At 32.5% G+C, this 16,919-nt stretch overlaps 4 protein-coding genes across 4 annotated transcripts; 2 read left to right on the forward strand and 2 right to left on the reverse strand.

Moving 5' to 3' along the window:
• Positions 1-83: 83 nt before the first annotated feature.
• Positions 84-2,370, reverse strand: Fpgs1 (Folylpolyglutamate synthase 1). Its single transcript, XM_018462019.1, has 3 exons — positions 2,296-2,370; positions 1,696-1,808; positions 84-1,462 (listed from the first exon to the last, which is right to left on the reverse strand). The coding sequence occupies exons 1-3, from the start codon at positions 2,368-2,370 to the stop codon at positions 136-138; spliced, it is 1,515 nt and encodes a 504-aa protein (XP_018317521.1). The 3' UTR covers positions 84-135.
• Positions 2,371-4,113: 1,743 nt separating this feature from the next.
• LOC108731616 (E3 ubiquitin-protein ligase RNF14) lies at positions 4,114-9,982 on the forward strand. Its single transcript, XM_018462018.1, has 5 exons — positions 4,114-4,150; positions 7,943-7,994; positions 8,092-9,085; positions 9,410-9,574; positions 9,691-9,982. The coding sequence occupies exons 3-5, from the start codon at positions 8,111-8,113 to the stop codon at positions 9,946-9,948; spliced, it is 1,398 nt and encodes a 465-aa protein (XP_018317520.1). The 5' UTR covers positions 4,114-4,150; positions 7,943-7,994; positions 8,092-8,110; the 3' UTR covers positions 9,949-9,982.
• Positions 9,983-10,420: 438 nt separating this feature from the next.
• LOC108731718 (probable low affinity copper uptake protein 2) lies at positions 10,421-12,823 on the reverse strand. Its single transcript, XM_018462198.1, has 4 exons — positions 12,700-12,823; positions 12,341-12,600; positions 10,672-10,898; positions 10,421-10,598 (listed from the first exon to the last, which is right to left on the reverse strand). Exons 2-4 carry the CDS (start codon positions 12,598-12,600, stop codon positions 10,495-10,497), a joined length of 591 nt encoding a protein of 196 aa, XP_018317700.1. The 5' UTR covers positions 12,700-12,823; the 3' UTR covers positions 10,421-10,494.
• A 235-nt stretch (positions 12,824-13,058) lies between these two features.
• On the forward strand, positions 13,059-16,736 carry LOC108731717 (beta-1,3-glucosyltransferase). The gene is made up of 9 exons (XM_018462197.1): positions 13,059-13,512; positions 13,913-14,022; positions 14,155-14,337; positions 14,411-14,541; positions 14,845-15,022; positions 15,142-15,277; positions 15,353-15,500; positions 15,896-16,172; positions 16,575-16,736. Exons 1-9 carry the CDS (start codon positions 13,440-13,442, stop codon positions 16,734-16,736), a joined length of 1,398 nt encoding a protein of 465 aa, XP_018317699.1. The 5' UTR covers positions 13,059-13,439.
• The last annotated feature ends 183 nt before the right edge of the window (positions 16,737-16,919 follow it).

Consider the following 16,919-nt stretch of genomic DNA (forward strand, 5'->3'; position numbering starts at 1 on the left):
CCAACATTATATCATACACCTTTTTATATATACGTATTGATATTTTATGTCAGATCTTATATTTCTCACAAAAATTACTTTGTTATGGTTGTAAACATCTTAACATCTCAAATTTCAATATTATTTCACATTACATTAAAAATCACTAGTCATTGACAAATTAGGATCCAAAATAGTTAATACCGCGCCATTCAAATGTAAGGATCCCGTTACAAGTACCTCTACTTTATCGTGACTATTCACTTGCGACGACACATGTTTCTTAATGTCGTAGAGCACTTCGGCAACGGTATTCTTCGACACAGAATTATCGCCCCACAATTCGCAATGTTTCTTACATTTCTTTCTCTGTTCGTCGAGTAGTATATAATTTGATAAATCCTCCACGCTAATCACTCCAGCGTAATTTGGGGCAAAATAAACTCTATCAAAATCCAAAGATTTCAGCAGTTTTAATAATTCCAGAGAATTTCTATCACCGCTGATATTAAATATTAGGAACTTACTAGAGGTTCCCCGACTGACTCTCTTGAACCATGATACACAGTTAACGATACTCTCGATCGTGTGAGCACCATCCAGAAAGAAATCTGCTACACTAGTCCTTAGGATCTGCATGCGAGCTGGCCACTTGCAGTTCATCAATGCAGTCGCAACTTTATTTGGAGAAATAATTTGTGATAAATCATTCTTTTCACTTTGGAGATTGTAATAACCATTGGTGTATTTATCGTTTATAATAGATTGATCGTAACGTGATTTCATCCACTCATGCGCTATGCTGATCGACAGTAAGGCATTCTGTTGCTGCACGCTTTTAATGTCAATGCCTGCCAACAAAAAAACATCGTTCCACTTACAACCTTCGGTCGTGGAAACTATTTGCAAATCATGGCATCTTCTCTCTACAGCTCGTTTCTGTAGAACGCGCATCACTGATTCTGATTGTGGCACCGTGAAAGCTGTGGTGTGCGGTTTGAAGATTCCCGACTTCTGATGAGCGATCTCTTCCAGAGTGTTGCCCAACAGTGAGACGTGTTCTAGACCGAGGCTCGTTATACCCACGCAAACCGGATTCCGCAGGATGTTGGTACAATCCAATTCACCACCGATTCCAACTTCAACGATCGCTACGTCAATATTTGCCTCCAGGAACACGTGGAATGAGAGAATCGTTAGGAACTTGAAGTACGTTGGCATATCATACTCGTATTCTCGTTTTTGTTCTAAGCGTTGATAAACATTCCAAAAGAAACGAGTGAAATGTGCTTGACTAATAGGTTCACCATTTAACCGAATGCGTTCCCGCACAGATACCAAGTGCGGCGAGCTGAAAAAGCCTGTACTGTAGCCATGTTGTCGCAGAATCGCCTCTGTAAACGCACATGTCGAACCTTTACCCTTAGTGCCAGCCACATGGATGATAGACAGACTATCCAGTTGCTCTAAAGTAATACCAGATCTGTAATAATGGATTTGAAATTAATAGATATGAAATTATATCAAAACTCAAAATTTAATTCAAAATTTACATTTAATATTATATATATTTTTTAAGCAGTTCTTAATGGAGAAGAACAGGGATTGAAGATTTAACTTCATTATCGGAGTAAATATTCATTGAATTATAAACAAAATAATCTACTTAAATTTTAATTCTAATTATTAATGTTAAAGTACCAGTAACTTCATTACCTGAGTAAATATTTTTCTACTTCCTTCAATTTCGAAGAATCATTTGCATTCTTAACAGATTGCAAATAAGCAGCGTTACTTTGTAAAGTAAGGCTTAATACTTTTATGGCTTCCTAAAAAAATAACAAATATATACTTATTCTATTTATAAACTTTTCATTTATATATATGTATTAACTTGTTCTTTCTTTGAAGAAAAACAGTCATTAAACAACAGTCATTAAATAATCATAATACTTCTCTACAACTATATAGAATACAAATAAGCTTGAGTTATATTAATCTAAAAAAAAATGACGTAAATCAAACAGTAGATAAAAAATAAAAAATAACAATAAAATTAAATTAAATGTTGGAAAAGTAATTGTAATGAAATTATATAACATAACTATATATATATAATACATATATATATTAAGTGATATAACTAGATGTAGAATATTTTCTAAATCAAACTTCCAGATTTTATGCACGTCTCACTACTAAAATAAATTCTCTCTTAATTATAACAAAAATTCTCAATTTTTTAATAAATGCAATAAATTAAAGACAATAGAAAATTATGTGACAAGAAAAAAGGCAATTGCCAAATGTATCTACCTCGTAGGACCCATTATTATGGGCGGAACAGCCCAGAAATGTATTATGCATCATTCTTCTCAGCAAAGTAAACATAGAGATCCACTCTTGTGCAATCGTACAAGAAACGATAAGATGTGGTTTTTTTTATCGTTTTATCAAAGTTCAAGTTACGCACAATCGCGTGAAATAATTAAAGGCGTATTGCTGAGAAAGAAGTAGAACTACAAATATTTCTGTGTCCAATAGAACGTTTTAAGTTTTTTCTCAAGTTATTGATGCGAAAATCAAGCGTCTATCGATTGAAAAAGTCAGAATTCAGTAAAGAGATTCTTTACGTAATTCCCTGCGCAAATTTCTCGCAGATAATTCTGCGAAAGGTTCCCATTATTATGTAAAAATTTGTGGATAACCTTGCGTTACCATACGTTACTCGTTCAGTTACTTCTTCGAGAAGTTTAGCCCTTCGTATTTTGATTCAAACATAATATTGCGAGGTTCATCGAAAGTTAAAATGCAGAATTTTGGATTATACTAAAATGCGATTTAAAACAATACAATTTTTTTCAAATAAATCGTCAATTTTAATCATTCGATCACGTTCGACAGAAATGCGTGATATGCGCAGTAACGTGCATTTTCCCGCCACAAGCAGTGCCATGACCAATGACGACACATGAGGCTAGGGACGGATTTCATAGACGTTACTCAAGATTCAAGTGGTCATAAACTGGTGCATGAGCCAATCAGAGAACCGTATTAAGGTACCTTTTCATGCTGACGCTCGACGCTCATTTTCGGCGTCAATATAAGTCACGATAGAAATTGACGAATATCAAGCGTCAATTTTGATCATGTGACCTATTTTGACGCTGAAAATGAGCTTCGAGCGTCGGCATGAAAAGGCACCTTTATCATCTTAAGACCTTGCTTGAGATTAAGGCCGGAATTCTAATGCTGGATTCACACTGCATCCGATTTTCGTCGTACAACGCTATGCATCCAATCAGAAAACAGGATTCCGATAATTCGAAGCAAAATTCATCGGAATCCTGTTTTCTGATTGGTTGCAGAGCGTCAAGGAGCTAAAATTCCTTTGCCCTCATTGGTCAAATTTCTATCTTCAATCTTCGATCTCAATCTTCAATGGCCACGTTTACACCGTGTATTTAGGCCGCGGCCTATACAATAGATGTCCTTGTTTATCCTGTATATTAAACAAAGACACCTATCGTATAGGTCGCGGACTAAGGGTGAAATCACACGGTGCGGAAAAAGACTGCGGAATAGAGAATGCGTCATTGAAGCAACCAATCAGCACTATTCCGAATAGCGCTGAATAGCGCTGATTGGTTGCTTCAATAACGCATTCTCCATTCCGTAGTTTTTTTCCGCATCGTGTGATTTCACTGTAAGCGCACGGTGTAACGTAGCCATTGGCTGCGTTCAGCAGAACGTTTGTTTTGCAACTGTTGGAAGTTTCCTTCGCGCTAATTGGATCATACTTTTAGATCTAGAAGAATGGTCCTATCTCAGCAGATAATCATAAAACGGTTGCAAAACTGTTAAGTCTGCTGAACGCAGCCATTGATCGCAGCGTCGCAAACGTGTCGCAAGCGTTGCAGTCCAATTAGAGTCGAGTTAGCTCGACGTTGATTGGACCGCAACGCTTGCGACGCGACTAATGTAGAACCAGCTACACATGCGCACGAGTTTTTCTACTGTGCAAACGATTCTTGCTGAAAAAGGATTCGATTTCCACGCTATCTCATTCGCACTGTCTCAGATCAACAATCATCAGTGTATCTCAGAAAATTCTGGGAAATTCAGAATGCTAGTACTGGATTTTCGCTGAGTGATCACGCTTCTTTCTTCGGTGAGTTTGAATTAACATTTGTTCCTGTCCACTTCTGTTAATGTAGATTAACTTTAATCTTGATTTAATTTACTCTTTATCTTTTTCCAGTTCTTAGAATTACCTATGTTCATTTCTACCAACGTAGATTAGCTTTAATTTCAGTTTAACTTACTTTTTATTTTTTTTTTAGTTCGAAAATTTAGAAAAAGATGAAGAATAATTTAAATCAAGATTAAAGTTAATTTATATAAAAATCGATACTAATGATGTATTGTGTAAATATACAAGTGAACATTGCCATCGGCATGATGCTCGAAAAGTGGAGTATACAAAAGTAAGGTAAACGTTCCAGTAATCAAACATGTACTTATGTCCGGAAATTTACGCAAAACTTTATTTGTTTATATATTATTAATTTCAAATAATTTTTTAAAAATATACCTAATATAATCAAATATTTAAATATAATATTTAATTGTAATCTTTAAATATAATTAAATTATAATGTTGTAATAAAAGAAGCATTAATAATAATAGATTAATCGAGATTAATAATAATAAATTTTGTGTATATGCGTTCGAACGTAGATATACTTATGTCCGGTCACTGGGACTTTTAGAATAGCTGCTTTCCTTTTAAGAGACACAGTCGACACAAGTATCGTTCTATCTTTGTCACTCTCTGAATGTCCAAGAAGGATAGAACGACGCTTGTGTCGATTTGTGTCATTAAATGGAAAGCAGTGCTTATTGTTTTACCTTAGTGCATTCCGTTTCACACATGATGCGTGCGCATCCGAAAGAACACGCTACACAGAAAAAAATGATTTTGTTATGAACGTAAAGGGATTGCAAAATTTAATTGTCAAATTTGTTTGTTATTTACAGCAAACAAATTTGCATATTTGACAAATATTTCGCATTTGTTGAAAATAATTTTTGTAATGAATACATATTACAAACAAAAAAGAATACATATTTGTTACACCTGCAAGTAATTTGCGATCCCTGTATTTGCAAATGGAATTTACCGTTACATGGCTATGAACGCTAATAAGATTAGCGTTCATAGCAAATTTTTTCTCTCAAGTCAAGAGAAAGTCATGGGATGATGCAACATTTGATTCTTTTTTAATGTTTGACAAACAAGGCACTAAAGGTACATCACGCGCGTCATACGTGAAACGGAACACATTTTAGTTAACTGCGCATTATCTTCTTTAGCACGTGATCGGTTTGATTTACAAAATAAAAAGATTGCGCGATATTACTATACATATATATAATTAATTGTAACAAACGTTGAGTTAAATATATTAACGTTAAATATAAAGAAGATTGTAATTAATGTTAAATTAACGTTATTATTATAAATGTATTTGTATTAAGGTCTAATTTCATGCTGATGCTCGACGCTCATTTTTAGCATCAAAATAGACCACGTAATCAAAACTGACAAATATCATTTGTGACTTGTGGTGCTGAAAATAATAAGCATCAACCGTCAGCTTGAAAAGATACCTTTACATGTTGTTAAAATGATTCTCCACAGATTTTCTAAAAATTTCCTTCATATTTAACCTTTCGTTTGATCCACGATTTCCATACAGTTTTTGTTGTCAAATTTTAAAGAGAAAAAATAACAGGCCTAACTATGAGTTATGCCTTGTTGTTTCTTCTCATTTCAATGTTTATATATTGCGCTATAAAAGTTTAACTGTATTCCCTCTCTTGCTTAAAAATAGCTTCTTTATATATGTTTCTTTAAATAATATTTACGTCAATGCGTTGTTGTTTAAATAGTGTTCTTGAACAAATTACATTTCCTCCAAATTATTTCATATATATTTCTTTATATTAAAGTCCCCATGTTGAAGATATACGATATGACCGGATTTGAATCTATTAATTGCGTTCTTGAGTATATTCCGCTTCACGCATGATACGCATGATGTATTAATTATTTTATTCTTTAATATTTGGTGAACAAAAATAAAATGTGCATCATGGTGAAACAGGACGCACCCCTTGTTTCGTCTGACAAAACGATAAAGACACTTAGAACGATGTTGATAGCGCATTGGTCGAACGCAGTTCGTATTACACTATGCATTGGAGATTGCAAATTAGGGATTAGAATTCGACCACTCAGATCATTTTAATTTTAATCGATTTCACTCTAATTAGCTGAATTTTAATCTTCAATTCACAATCTTCAATCTCCAAATGCACAGTGTGACACAGACGTATACAAAGCCTTATAAGGCTTTGTATTCACGAGGCTAGAAATCGCTCCAAAATCTCGAACAAAAAAAAAATTCACCAAATCGTATTGGTCAATTAGTCGAATTGTATAAATATGATTTGGTATTTTTTTCTCCGTTCTGATTTTGAACACGAGGTTCGATACAAGTGATGCTGACAATGCTATTTTCAACACTATCTTATCTTTCGGGAACGTTGGTTATAAAATTGCTCCGATTAATTTAAAGGGTAGACTCCGGTTAATTTTATCGGCCGATTAAATTTAAGAATTGCCAACTGCGAAATTTAAGACTGATCGTACTATTTTATTTTTGTCGTGTATTTTCTGCAAATTATCTTTTATTTATAAAAATATGCTTTTAAAATATATTTTTAATTAATAACTAAGTATACGTTTAATTATAAAAAACAACAATGAATACTCTAGACAATTAGATTTGCAAAATAGAAAAAACGTATAAAAATCAAGCGCGAAAATTAGTGTGCAGAAATAAAATGTTAAATATAGAGATAATTTAATAAAACGAAGAATATACTATATGTGTCGGCTCAATTTTGAATCAGAACATTGTAAATGCATCGCTCACAGACAGTTGAGAAACCATCTGAAGAACTTGGAGAACACATGATGAATACTTGGATATGCATTAAGATCGCAAATTGTGTCGCAGAAATAAATAAAAGTACAATAGAAGTTACAAACGGAATTATTCATTTCATTCCTTTTATATGTTGTGACGTTTTAATTATTCCTATTTATTCTGCGATACAACTTGTGGTCTCCGTGCGTATCTATAAGAATCTTCCCTATGCGATTTCTTATAATTAGAGATTTTAAAGGAAAAGAGGCATTAACATACACACACACACACACATTTTATGTATATATATACAGGGTGTTAGTTAAGTATGTTGCCATACTCAACAGAGCGATTCTTTAGTTTATTTAAAGTAAAAAAGTCCATATAAACATGTGTCCTAAACGGCTTAGTTTCCGAAATAAAAAAATTTAAACGTGTAATAATAATCCGTTTATTTGAAAGAAATACAGCTTGAACTAGTAAAAAACTAGTCAAAAACAGAAAAACAAAAACAGGCTTCAGTTCTTCTGATGAAACAATTAGATGAATTGTTGAAAATGTTCATCTTGCGCCATGATACATCCATCGAGCTTTCTTCTCAAAGATTGACGTACACGCTCAAAGATCAGAACTAAAGTCTATTTTTAATTTTGTGACTTTGACTTTGACTTTGTCAACTGCTCACTTTAGGATAACCCAAACGTTAAAATTATTATAGTTTTATTTTAGTATTTTCATTTATAATAATAATTTCAGGAGTCCTCTATTGTTATGCAAAATTAGTGATATTACGCCATTTGTAAATGTATATACTTATACATGTATTATATTTTTTATTAGAACATAATTTTTATTATATAGTTTTTTATTTAGTTAATTTCTCATTTATAAATTTTACACTTGTATTTGTAATTATAGATATATTTGGCCCACATTATTTTACATCTATCTTTTTATATTGTAGATTTAGTGGAAACAAAATATACCCACAATTTCTATAATCAGTCTTTAAACAGGTTTGTTATACTTTTTTGTGTATACATAAATGTTTTTTGAAAATAAATTAATCATTATTAATAATATAATTAGTTATAATAATAATTCGAATTTTAGTAATCCGACATTTATCAAGATGTCTTGTACTATCGATCTTCAACGACAAGAGGATGAAGTGGCTGTAATTTCTAGTATTTATGACGAAACAGAATTCTTTCACGTGAAAATCAAACAGGGTACAAGATGCTCAGTCACCATACATCCAATGTTCCTTAGAAAACTAGAAGTAAAGTTTAGTAGTGGTTGTCCTTCCGATGTGGTTCCCAACGATAGTATCTCTGTAGAACATCTACCGCCAATCAAAATGTATATTTATCTCCCTAACACATATCCATCTAAAACATCTCCAGAATTTTGCCTTTCTATTATTTGGTTGTCACCTTGGGAAATATCTTTAATTTGTCAGAAATTAGATGAAATATGGGAAGAAAACCAGGGCAACGAGATCATCTTCCTGTGGCTAAATTTCCTACAAAACGATCTTTTCAATTTTCTAAATATATCGGAATCCTTAGATGTTTCCTTCTTACATTTAATTCACACGTCAAGAGATAATGTCACACTACGCCTAGTCCAGTTATCCGATCCCAGGGCTCAGAATGGTGCATTGTTATTAGATATCAAAAGGTTATTAATATCTTATAACGAGAAGCAACATAAAGCACAATTCGTCAAAAACTTTTATACTTGCTACATATGCTTCGAGGAATATGCAGGACTAAATTGTATAGAATTGGAAAACTGTGGGCATATCTATTGCAAAAATTGCACGGAGAAGCACGTACGTACAAGAATTGTCGAGTATATTAATAAGATATTGTGTCCGACGATAGACTGCAAGCGGCAAATAAGCGATAACGACGTTAAGACTCTCTGTCCGGACTTGTTTTTCCAATACGAAGAAATCATGTTACGAGTAACGTTAGACACCATGGACGATGTAGTGTATTGTCCACAAATTTCTTGTCAATATCCGGTTATCAGAAACCTGGACGATATCGCACCGATCTGTCCTATCTGCAAATACTGTTTTTGCATCTATTGCCGTAAGGTAAGATATGTCTCAACATTTAAGCGGATGTATACGTATCTATGACTTAGTTTACACCGTGCACTTGATATGGGTACTAACTAGCAACTTTCTATTCTATTAAATTAATTTAATTTCGGCCATGTATGTAAACATATATGTATATGATATGTGTACTTAATTAATCATCTTGATGCGTATTGTATCATTTTAGTACACTATTTTTTAAATGCATCGCTGAAATTAAGACGATTTAATAGAAAGTTACTAGTTGGTACGAGTATTAAACAATCGATGTAAACTAGGGCTACATATCGACATATTCTATATTAGTTATTCAAACAGATGTACCATGGACAAGCACCCTGTGAAATGACATCGACCGATACTATAAAGCTCATTGACGAGTACAGAAATAGTAGTAATAAGAAGAAACAGATGTTAGAGAAGAAATATGGCAAACGTCAAATGCAATCAATAGAAAAATATCTTACGGCTGAATATCTACAAGTATGTATAACAAAGTATAAAAGATTCAATTATATGGAAATTAATGAATAGACGTAGTAAGACTACAATAGAATATTACTCCTAATAATAATTATGCGCGTTTATACTTTGTTTAGGATAATGCGAAAAGTTGCCCGAAATGCCATTCTTTCATTAGCAAAACCGAGGGTTGCAATAAAATGACGTGTAGACATTGTCAATCTTTATTTTGCTGGCTATGCAACGAACAGATATATGGATATGAGCATTTCAACAGCATCGACAGTCAGTGTTACGGACTTTTATTTGAAGGCATAGATACGGACGTCTTGAATTATGTTATTGATGATGTAATGGATGATATAAATCCATTCTTTGGAGATTTTCACATTTAAATGTATATATTATAACAGAATAACTAACACACAAAAAGACTCTTGACGAAATTAAAATCTTGAACTAAAATTATCGTTGATTGTTGCTATTTATATTTTTTAAAATAACATGAAGAAGGAATCACTATTGACAAATATCAGTTATATAATTTTTGATAAACGTAATTATTTTTTCATATTTTGTATTAGCAAGTATTTTCATAATTATGTACATCATTTAAAACATTTTTTATAAGAAAATATTAATTTTTTAATTATAAAAAATGTTAATAACTAATATTAATAACATATACTTGTATATCTGTAATAAATGTGTATAACTTATGTAACAAACATGTTCTGGTGTACAGAAATCTAACAAGGATGTTAATTTAGTTGTAAATAGTATTATATTAAATTTGTTCATATCATATATTTTTTACTTTGATTTGTAATAAAACATCTGTATAAAAATATGCTATGTATACATATATGACAATAATCACAATATCCTAAATAATATTAGACTTTTCTAGATAATATCATTGCAATGTTCGATGTCAACACTCACGTACTTCTCTGTACGTGAATTTCGATATTTGCTTCTGTAACTAATTGTTCTGCAACGATAGAGACAGCAGATTCGCGTCTCTGTAGATTCGCGACAATATCTAAGAGCGATTATAAAAATAAGGTAAAATAATCACTTTCTTGCAGTCTTACGTTAACATGAAGTTGCATTACCTTCGCAATTTTTATCACATTCCATAACTGCTTGTTTACGATGAAAATATTGCATGTTTAATTGTATAAGTGTAGGACCGAATATGCCGTATCCAATGCACGCTCCGATTACGAGGGCGATGGTGATATATGCGTTGTATGTCATAACAGCCAACATTAGGATATAACCGAGCATAGTGTGAAGAGACCAATGCAACATTTGCAGTATCCATCTTGAGCAGCTTCCACTAAGAAAACATATTTAACACGGCTTAAAATAAAAATGCTTAGTTATTAAGGAAAACAAATTTAGGACAATAACTGCTGTGGACAATAATAAAGTTGTGCGTTCGCGCGTCCGTCCGTGCAATTCATATTGAATTATTTAAGCATTAAAGATCCAGCTTCAACCGTTATAGGCTTTAATATTCTTACATATTGTGTGTTCACATATACGGTCTTAATAAATCATTTATTATGATTAATTTTGTAATAAAAAATGTTGTATTATAGATGTATTATCTTTTGCTTGTAGAAGATATAATGTGTTCTAAAGCAATAATGAAATCAAGTTTTATTTGCTACATTAGATTATACTTTCAAAATGAAATAGTTGAGTAGATATATTGATATATTGAAGAAAAGAATAAATATAGTGAGTGTCCCGAATTAAAATGGCCAAACTTCTTGGGAGCGTGCAGGAAATCGATTAACTAAGAAAAAAAAGTTCTTTTTAGATGTGTTCATTTTTGACAAAATTTGTTTAGGAAAAAATAATAAAGAAAGACGAAATAATTTTCGAAATATTAGATATTGTCAGAGTTGGGCAAAACTTAATTCAGTTAACAATTACAATTTACAATGTAATTCTTAATTCAATTAGTAATTAATAATTACGAAATATAATTACTAATTGAATTAAGAATTAGAATTAGTTTTGCCCAATTTTGGATATTGTTTTCAAAGCAGAATATTATTGTTTTCGTTGTTTTCTGCGATAATGCTTCAGATGCAAAAGGATGCGCGCCGATTTCCAGACAAAAGAGTGCTGGATCAGCGTGTCATTACATTGACCATATCAGTGTTTGCAACACGAGCTATCTGTACATACAAGATGCATTGCTGCAAGAGGCCAACATTTTGAACAATATCTGCATTAAGCGAGTGACATGAATAAATAAATGTGAATAAATAAGTAATAAATAATACAAAAACGAAAACTACGTTTTGTCCTTTTTTTGCAATTTTCTCCAAAACGAAGCAAAAACGAGCATATCTCTAAAGGATCTTTCTTTTTAGTTTATTGATCCCTTACACACTCTCGAAGTTTGATCATTTTAAATTCGAGACACCATGTATAGATATATTAAAGAAAAAAGGCAAAAAAGAAAAAATACATAAAGTACAGCTATTCAAAGCAATTCTGATCAAACTCTGATTAATCAATAGTTAATTCAATCAGGTTAAAGCAACATCTGTAATTATAAATTTGTCCCTAATCTTTTTTTACATGACTTTTTTCACTAAATAACAAAAAAAATTGTAATTTTATTCATATTAATAAAATTGTACAAACATCATTTGATGTGTTAAATACCAATTAAGTTAATTGATTAAAGTGATCGTCAGAATGCTTGGATAATATACATTTGTCTTATTGCTCCGAGCAGATAAGAAAATGACAATGTACCATCTTGTGTATGATCTAAAGTTCTTTGGCGTCACTCTGGATAGGAGGGACGAGTTCTCCGAGGAGGCTGAGGTCGTTCGAGATATGGGTCTAATCACAGTCTGTTGCAGGTGGATCTGGGAAACCTTCATGGCTTCGTACAATACGGCAAGGGCAGCCAAGCCAAAACATGTTGCTACTAAACCCCATGTCGTATTAACATCGTATCCCGGAAACAAAAAGCTGTTCAGATCCACGCCAAACCAGTACCACATATGCATCTGCAACGTTTTACAAGTAGAGATACAAGTGTTTTTATGCAGCATGTAAGGTATATAAAAGAAATATAAAAAGAAATGAAGTATCAAAGCTGTACTGACCTTAATTACCTCAATTCCTTCTCGTACACCCTCGACTGGTAAGAGTCACTCATGACGACTGATAAGCCATATGTACGTCGCATATCGTCGCGTATACAAACGTCTACGCGTTCTCTATCGATCACCTAGCCTAACCCAAAGCTTTCTTAGCTTGTTTACAAACTGTGTCCGTTTACTCCGCGCTTAGGCGTAACATTTCAACCACCGCGGTGTGCAAACCCTTGCCACAATTGCTAGTTCAACGTTAAACTTTAACTCACAGATATCGAAAGAGTTCGAAAAAATTATTCTTCCGACCTTTATTCATCCTTTTTCAATTTGCGCCAAGAAACTGCAAGAAACGCAAGATTGAGAAAACATGTGTTTAGCGGGCGAATCTGATTGGCGCCCATCCGCGAGTTCGACGAATCCCGGGGCGACGACGCGATCTGTTTTTTCTTCACGTGGGTCTCATTTGTGCAACAATCGAGGTCGATGTCGGCGAAGCCGGTTCTTTTTACGCACAGCGCACAGTTAAACAGCGAACAGCTGAATAGGGATCAGATACGACTGACAATGGATGGAACGAATTGTTGAGTAACAATTGAATAGGCGTGTGGTCGTTAATTCAAATTGAAAAACGTCAAAGCTTTGCCCTTCACTTGAAGATCTCTATCCCTGCAAAGCAATAGAAAAGAGGCTGACAAAAACGCATTTAAACTTTTTGTTTTTTATTGGACTTCGAACGCCGTTCGATAAAAATGGAACTATTAACGTATCTCGCACTTCTCACTTGCGTTTCGTTCATCGCGGGTATAGATGCAAGTACATTAGGTATTTACTCCAGAAACTTCTTCATTTACCTGAGAGATTAGGCCTGTTCTTTGTTACTTTATTGAACTGTACTAAAATTTCAAATATATCTTTATTTTTTAATTAATTAATTTCAAATATATTTTTATTTTAAGTACGAGCCCCACACAATGCTATTCTCCCAAGGATGTTTCAGGATGTTCTAAGGATATCCTCTGGACAATCTTAGGACTCTTGGAGAATTGTGTTGTATGGAGTATAAGTATACTATAAACCACAAAAAAACAGACCTATTTTCTACTATCTAATATTATAAAGAGAATATTAGATGTTATAAAAATAATATAAAAATGATATTTGCTTTCTTTTTTATTTAAGCTAAATATATAGCTGAAAAAAATCTTAATCAGAATACTTTCAGAGCCCGACAAGGTAACGATAGTAATACTGAGTCAAAAGGAAGGCTACAATGCGGCCCATGCTGATTATTTGAGAGAAAACATCTATGAACAAGCTGATGCTCTTGAAAGAGTATGTTTGATCACAAGAGAATTTTTTCTTTATATGTAGTTTTCATTAAATTTTTACTAGTGGATGTGATAACTATGTCTATGTTGTACTTATTGTTAAATATATATATAAGTTATCTTTATACTTTTATAGGAATTGCCGCATGTCGTACTATCTCATAAAATTAATATCAAAGGTTCCTGGACAATAGTTCCACTATTAACTTATTTGTCAGGTGAATTTCCAGATGTGGAATGGTTCTTCTTTTGTTTAGAAAATACTGTGATTCGATTAGAAAAGCTATTGGATGTTCTTGGAAAATTTAACTCTTCTCAGGTGAATTGCGCTCTTGTTTTAAGAATATATTTCTATTCTAGATTTATATTCTAGATAATTTGTTTGTATGCAGGATGTGTGGATGGGATACGCGCTTTATGACCGTGAACCTACTATTATTCATCACTTTGCGCAGCACACTAAAAAATTTAAGTATCCACACGTTGCGTCTGGATTTGCCATAAGTGTTACGCTATTAAAGAGGTATATTCTATTTTTATATTAAACAATTATTATATACATTATTTAAAGAGGTATATTCCGTTTTTATGTTAAACAGTTATTATAAGAGTCATAACATAAATAGCTTCTGAGGAGTAATTAACTGAAGACATAAAATAAGCTGTAGATCAATAAATAAAAGCTACTCTTTTCTAAATATTTCCTTCATTTTATAAAACTGGCTCTATTGGAGTATAATTTTACAAAAATATGATTACACTCTGTTTCCATAATATATTTTTATATTTTTTATCCAAAAGTTAAGAATATAATTTAATATTTTAGTTTGTCTAAACAAATATCTAAGGGCAAGGAACCAAAGGCAGATTTTTCTATCGACGTATCATATGAATTCGCAACCTTTGTCTTAAATAGTACTGGTGTGAAGTTGACTCATGTGTCTAAACTATGCATTGTGTCTGCCTCCGATTGTGCCACATATCCCCGATTTTTCCATTCTTGTGTATGTTACACAATCTAAATTCTTAATTAATAATAATAAGAATAAGTTTAGTAAATTAGATAAAAAAAAGAACAATATTCTCGCTCTATTGTTGACATAAATATTTCCAATTTTTGTAGAGTTCTTCTGTAACTCCAGAAAATATTTATTTTGCTGTTAAGACTTGCGCCAAATTTCATTTAGACAGAATCCCAGTGATTAAAAAGTCGTGGGCCAAATACGATTTGAACATTGGATATTTCAGTGATGCAGCTGGTATGCCTGATCAATGTACGCATATTTTTTGATATATTTGTAGCCCTTGTAAGTTGCTGAATTGTTTTGCTACAGACAAAAATTTACGGGAAGCGTACATCGTCCCGAACACTACTAAAGGACATTGCGCTAAAACTTATGCTATCTTGCAAGAAGCCAGCAAAATACTAAAAAAACGCAATTTCGATTGGCTTGCTATTGTCGATGATGACACTATATTCAGGTGAGATAACTACATATATTTTAAAAATAAAAATAAAAAATTTTTTTTAAATAGCCAAAATTATGCAAAATGTCACAAACACGCGCTGTAAAGCTTATAATTTTTATTTTTTTTAAAAATATTGAAAAATTAAAGTATACTTCAAGATTGTCCAAAATTTAACTCAAGAGCTAAACGTTTTCCACTCTACATTGTCTCGTTAAGCAAAACAGAAAGAAAATAAAAAGAATAGACATTAGAACTTTGTCCAGTGACTGGCTACTTTAGCGTGTATCTTTTTTGTTGTCTATTTGTCTCGTTCAATCGTCTCATTGTCGTGAGACAATGAGACGATGGAGAAGGGAAAGCATTGAGCTCGCGAGCTAAAGTTTTAGACAAGTTTTAATATATTACAGTGTGGTACGTTTATTAAACTTGCTCACGTGCTACAATCCTAAGCACTCAGTCGCAATCGGCGAACGTTACGGCTTTCGTATGTGGGACAGACATCACGGCTATCAGTACTTAACTGGCGGTGCGGGGGTTGTGTTATCGGCTCCCTTAGTTCATCTGATAGTAGAACCAGGCGTATGTACTTGCCCATCTGCAACTACTCCCGATGACATGCATCTCTTTGGACTTTGTTTATTGCGACTTAGAATAGAAGGCGTACATTCTCCAATGTTCCATCAGGTTTGTGCAATAACAAATATAAACTTAAGTAAAGGTTCCAGTTCACAAGAAATAAATTATATATAATATGCTAATGAGAATCGACAGTAATTATATAACTTATATAACTTATATAATTAGTGTCGGCTCTCATTGGCATTATGTATCATTTAGTTTAGTCGTAATTTATATTAAATATTAAACGAATAGTTTAAGTTTACCCAGAACACATTAGATTTTACTTGATCGTTTTATATCTTTCGAAGGCAATGGCAAATCACGAAGAGTATTTTTTTAAATACACACGCGCATATGAGATATATAATGGCATAATTGTAGTAGTGTTTATTTTAATATACTCTAGTGACTATTACTTTTTAATAGTACAATATTAAACCGTTTTATATTTGATAACTGTTGTAGGCACAACCTGTAGACTATCCTAATGCTTATTTGGCATCTCAAGAACCTATATCATTTCATAGATTCTGGTCAGTTGATCCTAAAGCTGTGTACAATGACTGGTTTGCAGAAGTAGATAAAGTCTTACCGCTTGCAGACACATCAAAACATACGGAATTATAAATATAAATTTAAAAAAAACTTTATACAAATTTGCAATAAAAATTTTTATTTTTGTATTTGTAATCAGATTTTTTTCAAAACATTTATTTTTCATATTTAATATTTCTTTTAAAATATTCTAGAAATGTTTAATATATATATATTTATCAAAAATATTTTATATTTAATATTGTACAATAACAA

This window comes from Mycetomoellerius zeteki, unplaced genomic scaffold (assembly GCF_001594055.1).
Source record: "Mycetomoellerius zeteki isolate Tzet28-1 unplaced genomic scaffold, Tzet1.0 scaffold135, whole genome shotgun sequence".
NCBI classification, from domain to species: Eukaryota; Metazoa; Arthropoda; class Insecta; order Hymenoptera; family Formicidae; genus Mycetomoellerius; species Mycetomoellerius zeteki.

Excerpts from the sequence above, each read along its gene's own strand:
- LOC108731718 (XM_018462198.1), bottom strand. The coding sequence starts at position 12,600 with ATGCATATGTGGTACTGGTTTGGCGTGGATCTGAACAGCTTTTTGTTT. Across the intron at positions 10,899-12,340 it reads TTTAGATCATACACAAGATG|TGGAAGCTGCTCAAGATGGA; the intron begins GTACATTGTCAT and ends ATGTTTTCTTAG. Across the intron at positions 10,599-10,671 it reads ATGTGATAAAAATTGCGAAG|ATATTGTCGCGAATCTACAG; the intron begins GTAATGCAACTT and ends AATCGCTCTTAG.
- LOC108731717 (XM_018462197.1), top strand. The coding sequence starts at position 13,440 with ATGGAACTATTAACGTATCTCGCACTTCTCACTTGCGTTTCGTTCATC. Across the intron at positions 14,338-14,410 it reads GAAAATTTAACTCTTCTCAG|GATGTGTGGATGGGATACGC; the intron begins GTGAATTGCGCT and ends GTTTGTATGCAG. Across the intron at positions 15,278-15,352 it reads ATATTTCAGTGATGCAGCTG|ACAAAAATTTACGGGAAGCG; the intron begins GTATGCCTGATC and ends GTTTTGCTACAG.
- Fpgs1 (XM_018462019.1), bottom strand. The coding sequence starts at position 2,370 with ATGTTTACTTTGCTGAGAAGAATGATGCATAATACATTTCTGGGCTGT. Across the intron at positions 1,809-2,295 it reads ATAATAATGGGTCCTACGAG|GAAGCCATAAAAGTATTAAG; the intron begins GTAGATACATTT and ends TTATTTTTTTAG. Across the intron at positions 1,463-1,695 it reads GTAGAAAAATATTTACTCAG|ATCTGGTATTACTTTAGAGC; the intron begins GTAATGAAGTTA and ends CCATTATTACAG.
- LOC108731616 (XM_018462018.1), top strand. The coding sequence starts at position 8,111 with ATGTCTTGTACTATCGATCTTCAACGACAAGAGGATGAAGTGGCTGTA. Across the intron at positions 9,086-9,409 it reads TTTGCATCTATTGCCGTAAG|ATGTACCATGGACAAGCACC; the intron begins GTAAGATATGTC and ends TTATTCAAACAG. Across the intron at positions 9,575-9,690 it reads TTACGGCTGAATATCTACAA|GATAATGCGAAAAGTTGCCC; the intron begins GTATGTATAACA and ends TACTTTGTTTAG.